We start from the raw sequence: 8,083 nt of genomic DNA on the forward strand, positions 1-8,083 counted from the left end.
TATATTCTTTTATATATATAATTAACTGGCTCTTTTTCCCTTTTGCTAACCATAAATTTTTTTAAAAAGGAACTTTATATATATCTTAATCAATAAAGAGATATATTAGGTAAGGAATAAGTTTTTTTTTCTTTTATCTCTTGTTTTTGGAGTACAGGAAATTAGGAATAAGATTCCAATTTGTACATGAAAAAAAATACTCATGCTCCTAAAATTAGTATATATATAGTGTTAATCCTCCCAAGACATTAATTTAACTCCATCTCCAAACTCCATATCAAATCCCAAAACACAACCCCACATAGTTTTCAACAATGTCTACAAATGCTCTTAACGATCACCATGTCCCAGCCCAAGGTAATTACATGAGTGAACAAGAAGCAAATACTTTGATAAAAAAGTATGACAAGAATGGTGATTCAATCCTGACCAAAGATGAGCTAACTGCTTTGATCATGGAGCAAGCTGCTTCTCACCATCACCAACAAGTTAAGCCTCAAAAGGTTGAACCTAAGAAGGTTCCTGATGAGAAGGCCTCTGGTGGGCCATACAAGATGAGGCTTAGTAGAGATGAAATGAGGGAGATTTTCTTAGAGCACGATATTGATGGTGATGGTCATCTCACTAGAAGTGAGCTAATAAAAGCTTTTAACATGTGTGGTTCCTTGAATTCATTTAGTAAAGCTAACTATGCTTTGAATTTGGCTGATGCTGATGGAGATAACTATATCAGTATGGATGAACTTGAAAAAGTTCTTGATTATGCTGACAGAGTAATCAACAGGCCCAAGAAATGAAGAGGTTGTTAAATTTATGTACTCTATGCTATCATCATATTATATATCTAGTACTCATTAAGAAAAACTAGAACAAAGAGTTTGTTCTTGCAGTACTCATGATCAACTCTTACTATATATATATTGCTACTCTGGTGTATTGTTGTGTGTATTTGTCATGTTATCGTTTTCTAATATAAATATTTCCCTATTTATAAATATTTACATGAGGAATTAATAAAGATGTTCGTCTCTTTGATGGAACTTTCGTATTTAGATAAATCTGATATCAAAGTTTAGGAAATCCAAACGTATATTCACTTGTTTAAAAAAACTCTAATTCAAGAATGCTGTCAATCCAAAGAAACACACTTCGATCTAATTTGATGGACACTTATACATTATATATTAGAAAGATAGTTGGGAGACCTCAAAATCTTTAAGAGTATAAATGAGTCTACAACTAACTATACTCAATAAGCAACATCAGGTAGGGGTGAAGAAAGTCAGTTTGATTTTCTGGCTTTTGAGTCCAACCAAAAACAAAACAAAACTAATTGGTTTTATAAAGAAATTAAGGAACCAAATTAACCGATAATGTCCAGCAACTAACAACAATGGATCAAATTTTTATTAAGTTGGGTTTATTGTTGGTTTGGTTCTTGATTATGAGCCTTTTTTCCCAAACTCTTTTTTCTGTTTTTTTTGTTTTTTTTACTATATGAGAGATTAGTCTTAGTGCACTGATATGTTATTAAACAAGTCACAAACAGGAGATCAGATCAGGATCAGGAGGTGCACTAATATATCTTAATTGTTTTTCCAACAATAAATCGATTTGGTGTAAGCTTTTTAATTTTTAAGGTTTTTATTGCACGCCCTACCATCAAGAATAAGTAAAAAGGATGTTACATGAAAAATCGTCTTTCCAAAAATTAAATACAATCTTGAAAGAATGTTAAATCTGTAAAAGATTTATGAACAATATTCTATCGTGCATGTAAATTAATATATGCTGGTCAAGTAAATAAACAAAAAATGTATTCTTATTGTGGAGAGATCGATGTTTGCTTAGTAAATGAATGAAGATTTCGAGATGGCGGAGTATAGAGGTTTTATATCCAAAGTTTAGGGACTACATGATATATAAATTTATATGATTGAAGTTCAAAAATTACACCGATATAGCGATAAGAAATAAGAGAAAAAGAATTATTTAAAACAAAATAAAATTTAAAAACGATAATTCTTAATTATTGCGATTGGCCATGGGTAGGACTTATCCAGCTGCGTTGTTATTGCCATTGGCCATGGGTTGGACTTGTTCAGCTGCTGCATTATTGTTGTTATTGTTATTGTTATCCATATTATTGTTGTTATCAGTATTGTCATCGATGCAACGATTTTATCCGAATATAAAATATAAAAGTGATGCAGCAGCAACACTGGCTGAAATGATGAATAAACCTGCGAAAGGCCAAGGCCCCAAACTTGAGGACCCATCAACTTGGCTCCCTGAAGAACAATTGAAGGTTGACAACAACGTTGTTTCTAACTGTGGCATCTCTCTTTTCTCTATAAGTTCCACAATTGATTTCGATACGTCCACTGCTAGACTTGACCCTTTTCGAAAAGCCTGCAACATAACAACACATTTTTCTTTTTACTACCAAGTGTAGTGCTAGACTACACCTATGTCTTTCTATACACGTTAGAAAAGAAAAAAAGAAACAATGGTTAAGTGCAGCTTGTAGCTCATATTTTAACGCAACAAAAAAAAAAAAAAAAAAATCAATTAATTTTTTTAAAAAAGATTTTTTTTGTCTAGATGACATATTATAACTTGTTAGCAGTTAGAAGTCGTACACAAAATATATGCAACTAGACATTACCTATGTATTTTTTTCTATATCTTTTTTGTTTTCAAAGTTTTGGGTTAGAGTGTTTAGTGGGAAATCGAAGTTAGAAGTATAAATTTATATATATATATTTTTTGATATCCGTGAGTGTCCGGACCAGTTTACGGGCATTTTGACTAATCTCACAGGATGACCCGCCTTATCCTAAAAGTATAAATCTTGAAACCCTATTAAACGAATTGAAACAGAATTTAAATCTCAATAATTGTAAAACATTTTGAAGATTATTAAGTTAAAATCAAATTCAAAACTTAAAAATACTATATTTTGAAATTTATGAACCATTTAAAAATTTGATGAAAATCTAGGGATTAAAAATGTGTGTGTATATATATATATATATTTGTTGGAAGTAGATTATTAGTTGAGAACTTACAAAACCGATGCCACCAAGATTGAAAGTAGCTGCAATGGTGTAGCCTTTGCAGTACCTAGCAAGAAAGACCTTAGAATGTGGAGTGATGAAGAAAGCTGCTTCAATTTCTCCATTGTCAAATGACTTTGGATAATCATCAATCCCAACAAAGTTCTTAATATTTTCACTAGGAATTTTCAATGTATGATTCAAATATCTCGGAATGAAAGAATGATAGTTGCACCCCACTGTTGCATTCATTTGCCTTAATGTTTCAATATCAACAACTGATGGTGCAAATCTTGAAACCGTCATCATAGATGTAAGACTTGCAGTAAAACTTGAAGTTACCACAAGAATTACAAACAACCATGTCCCCAACACCAACCTTGCTAAATTACCTTTCACTTCTTTTCCTGCATCCACTCATAAAAATTTGTTCTTTTGAAATTATGAAATGAGAGAAGAGAAAAGACAATAAAATGATTATCAAACATGGCCTTAAAACTCTTACTTTGAGCATAAAAGATGACTGTTACGGCAAACCATAGCATTTCTGGGATTCCTGGTGGTAAATCTCGATCATTTCGATCCCTAACAAACCAAACAACAGACATTATAACAAGATGGAAGATTGGCAAAATGATCCACATTGGTGTTGTAAACGTCTTCATGAATATCCATATTTGTTTCCAATTCCTTGTCTCCTCTTTCACTATCATCACAAGCCCACCCATCATATATGGCTCTGTGAAATCAACATATTGAAATCGGTCCGCGTATATTCCGATATCTCCCACTGCAGCATCCAGACCCTAATAAAAACCACCATATATATAATTGTTCCTATAAATACAACACCTTTTTGGTTATATATACAAAGGACACAATGAATAGGTGCAAGAATCACATGCAATAATCCAACTTTTCACAAAATTTAAAAAACAAAAACAGTTCAATTTTTTTCTACACATATATATATTACCTATATCGTACTTACCTTTGCGTAGACTTGCTTTATCAATCCATCATAAGAACCATTGATTGGTATCAACTGATACGACAATGAATAAGGCAGGTTTTTTACGACAGCTTCAAATACACTAATGGAAAATCCAGAAATGTATTTTCCATTTATGTGGTCGTAAGAAACTTTCACAAATTCTCGAAATGTATTGTTGGCCGGAATACCAATTCTTAATAATGTCCTTCCCATTCCTCCGGAATTTGAATTATCGATGTTAATCGTCCTTCGTTTCATTAATTCTGTTTCTGCATAATTTACTTCCCACAAAACGAATCTTGGTAATTTCAAAACAACATCATTATTTTTATTATCACTTCTACTTCTTCCTTCATCAATAATAATGCTACTACTGATTTCTTGATCATTATTTTCATTCAAATTGTTGAAAAATCCAACCTTTTCTCTCCAAAATCCCATCTCTTTGTAACTCTTACCCACCACATAAATAATTTCAAAAGTGGGTGGTTCCATTAAAACACCATTCTTGAATCCTATTTTCCCACTAAGCCCTTCAAATTCACTCCTTAAAATTTCCTTCGACAATTGTTTGTTGCTAAAATTTGCTTGCAATTTATGCATTGCAAGTGCCACAGCCCATCCTGCATCGTAAGCTCTAAGTGCAAAGATGGTGGGCTCCCCATTTTTCATCTCCTCCTCTTCGTCATCATTATACTCCAAAACATACTTTCTATGGAATTTGCTTCTAAATTTCTTGAAAGTATCTTTGTTATGATCAAAATAAGTTCTAAAACCAATGACACCTTGCATGTCATTAAAAGTTGATGAATCCAAAGAATCAAGATGACTTGATATCTCATCTCCAACGATCCAAACAAACCCATTATCCATCATATTCATCTTATTTGCTTTGTGAAAAAGGAATTTGGCCAATTCGACAGAAAATTGCACCAAAATGAAGACCTTGCTCCTCTCACGGCCCACAAGGCTTTTGAGCTTTTCCTCAATCATAGATTCTGAATATGAAGAAGAGAAGTATGAGATTTGGTCAATCTCCACATCGAAAGCTCCAAGTTGGTTGGAGAGGAGAGTCAAAGCTTCCATGTTGAAGAACACGTCGTTGGTGTTGTCATAGATGAGAGTAACTTTATGCCATTGGAAATGGGCGACAATGGCGGCTGTGCATTGGATGTGAAATGTGATGTTGTGAGCCATTCGAATAAAGGAAGGAAGTGGGAATAGATTATTCTTATGAGGAGGAAGAGAAGCAGCAATTGGTAGGGATATTATGGAAATATCAATGAAGTTTTTGTTAATTTCGGACATTAATTGCATTTCTTGCAAAGTAAATGCCCCAAGAATTGTGCTCACTTCTTTGTTGCCAATCAGATCCAAAGCTGTAATGGAAAATATAAATATTTAAAAAACATCATGGGTTAAATTAAAGATGTACTTTCAAAATATTACATGGCGATAGAGAATTTGAATTTCCTATATCCATCAGACAAGAAGTGATATATCATTTATACATTGCAAACATCTAACATGTTCTAAAGCTGAAAAAATTGTGAAATCTAAAATTCAAAACAGAAATAATATATGGAATAAAAGATAAAAGTAATATAATAATACATGTTGAAATTTTAAAATTCAAAAGAAAAAATAATATATAAATATTTATAGGAAATTTTAAAATTAAATAATATATAAATCAATCTATTGAAATTTCTAAAATTCAAAACTTAAATAATATATAAATATAAAGATAAGAAATTAATTTTGAAAAAGAAAAATAATAAATAATGAAAATGAAGATCGGTGATACGTAATTGAATTGGACGGGTCTCTCAACCATCAAAGCCACCTACGCAATCAGTTATGTTTAGGGAGTCAGAAATGGAATTAGAGACTTTTTTTTCCTTTAGGAATGTTTCTTAAATTTTAAAATTGAGAAACGAAAATCATCATCAAATATTTAATTTATAATTAAATTTTAAAAATTAAAAAATATAGTTTAGAAACGATTTTTTTAGTGTCAAATTGGTTCGAGTCAACACCCTTATAAAAATACACTATATAAAATTGGTTCGAGTAGTCAACACCCTTACACAAGTACACTAAAAGACAAATTATATATATATATATCCACAAACCAAAAAAAAGAAGAAGAAGAAGAAGAAGAAGAAGAAGAAGAAGAAGGGCTAAATGGAAATAATAATTTGGTTATCTAACAAAATCTAAGTTTCTAAAAATATAAAATAACAGAAACCTTCAAAAATATACGAGTGAAAGGGATGATTTGGTGAAAAACACAAAATAAAAGCATTGGTGGAATCAGAGTGTTGTGATAGGATAAGAGTGGTCAAAGTTTCAATCTTATTGAGATTTTTCGATGCAGCTGATGATCTAATATACTTGTTCATGTCATTCTAAAAAAAAAATTTGAATTACCAGAAGTTATAGCTCGAGCCGAGTTGCCATTTGAATCATTATGAAATAGCTCCAATTTTGGAAAGGAAGTTGAGAAATGGAAGGTTTGGAGAGCCATTTCAATGGCAATCTTCTGTTGCCTTCCCATCCTTGAGCTTTGATCAGTAACAACACCAATATCAATATGCTTACATGATGAACTTATTGCATTGGCTTCTACCAAATTCAGTAGAACCAACACAAATACGAACCCCACAAAACAGGAAACCCAATGCTTTCTTCCACCCATATCCCCTTATTAATTATATCTTCATTTTCCTTAACATATGTGTATAATCAAGGCTCTACTATGATCATCATCATATATAGTTGTATATATCTCTCACTCAAAATCCCATGAAGCACATTTTAGTAGTAATTAATAGCTTTACTTATTAAGATTCTCTTTCATTGTTATAATAATAATTTTTAGGCTGAATTGCTCAAAGTTATGAACTCGTTCTGACTTTAGGGGAGGAGGGGAAGAAGAGTGGAAGAACATCACTTTGATATATAAATGTTATTTTAGGAGTAGTACAATATAATATCAAAGTCAAAACAAATGAGATTAAATTAGGTAGGAAATTGTGTACAACTAAACTATGGAACCCCATATTCTACTCGAAGTCTTTCTTTTTTCTTCCTCTTTTCTCTGAGTATGATAGAGGTAAAGATGTTCAATTAAACATTTAACATTTAAAAATCCAAAATTATTTGATATACAATATCTTCTTTTTTTTTTTTTATGGAAAATGATTTGACTTCTTTTTTTCTTTTTTTGTTGCGCAAGTGGGAAACATACATGAAGAAAAGAAATAGTTCAATTTAAAGTTGACAATATCAGCTGTAAATAATTTTCAAAACAACTTTGAACATGTAAACCAAAGTTTGAGTACAAAATATTAAAAGAGGGGTTGTTCCACATTATCTAAGGTTTGAAGGTATTAAAATAAGTTTGTTGTTCCAAAATCATCCAAATTTTGATCAAAGTCTGGTATACTTAGTTTCTGCAGTTAGTATAATGTTTCGAGAGTGTTTATCTTGGTGATTGAGGTCAACCTGAAATTTTTATTTGTGATCGTAATAATATTTTACCTAACGAAATTTACTTTTGGTCTATGGTTTTTTTCTTCTGTTAATCATTCTTGCGTGTTCTCAATTTCAATTCTTTTACAGTTAAAATTTTCAACTTCCAATTTATTAGTCAAAAGGATAAGTGGTACTTGAATTGGCAGATATATATTGAGATTATATCAATTTAAATTCAAAGATTTTTTTTAAGCTTAATACCAAGTCTAGGAGATGATGGAGTGTATTATTATTATATCTTAAATAAGTTGATATATCCTTTAACACCCTCTCCTCTAAAAGGAATAATAAATTTAGACAGTTTTCTTCATCCAAAGAATAATAATTAAGACTGTTCAACAGAATAAATATAAAATTTAGTTAGAAAAAAATATTTTTTATAATTATTGTAGGCTTATTTGGTGAAAGCTGGAAAAGGAAAGTTGATGGAAGAAAGAGTCTCACAGCGAGTTTGAATGACCCTAAAAGAAATGCAATTGAAAAATACGCT

General features: G+C 31.1%; 2 protein-coding genes across 2 annotated transcripts; one reads left to right on the plus strand and one right to left on the minus strand.

The window, feature by feature from the left end:
* Positions 1–314: 314 nt before the first annotated feature.
* LOC103488543 (uncharacterized) lies at positions 315–797 on the plus strand. The gene has a single exon (XM_008447341.1). It carries the CDS (start codon positions 315–317, stop codon positions 795–797), a length of 483 nt encoding a protein of 160 aa, XP_008445563.1.
* A 1,384-nt stretch (positions 798–2,181) lies between these two features.
* Positions 2,182–6,754, minus strand: LOC103487897 (glutamate receptor 2.1-like). Its single transcript, XM_008446407.2, has 5 exons — positions 6,487–6,754; positions 4,051–5,432; positions 3,565–3,865; positions 3,072–3,466; positions 2,182–2,412 (listed from the first exon to the last, which is right to left on the minus strand). The coding sequence occupies exons 1-5, from the start codon at positions 6,752–6,754 to the stop codon at positions 2,182–2,184; spliced, it is 2,577 nt and encodes an 858-aa protein (XP_008444629.1).
* Between the last annotated feature and the right edge of the window lie 1,329 nt (positions 6,755–8,083).

This window comes from Cucumis melo, chromosome 3, assembly GCF_025177605.1.
Source record: "Cucumis melo cultivar AY chromosome 3, USDA_Cmelo_AY_1.0, whole genome shotgun sequence".
NCBI classification, from domain to species: domain Eukaryota; kingdom Viridiplantae; phylum Streptophyta; class Magnoliopsida; order Cucurbitales; family Cucurbitaceae; genus Cucumis; species Cucumis melo.

Bases quoted from the DNA above. Each gene is read 5' to 3' on its own strand.
- LOC103488543 (XM_008447341.1), top strand. From the start codon at position 315: ATGTCTACAAATGCTCTTAACGATCACCATGTCCCAGCCCAAGGTAAT.
- LOC103487897 (XM_008446407.2), bottom strand. From the start codon at position 6,754: ATGGGTGGAAGAAAGCATTGGGTTTCCTGTTTTGTGGGGTTCGTATTT. The intron at 3,866-4,050 runs GTAAGTACGATA...GGTTTTTATTAG, and splicing joins TAAAGCAAGTCTACGCAAAG to GGTCTGGATGCTGCAGTGGG. The intron at 2,413-3,071 runs GTAAGTTCTCAA...GTTATGTTGCAG, and splicing joins ATCTTGGTGGCATCGGTTTT to GCTTTTCGAAAAGGGTCAAG.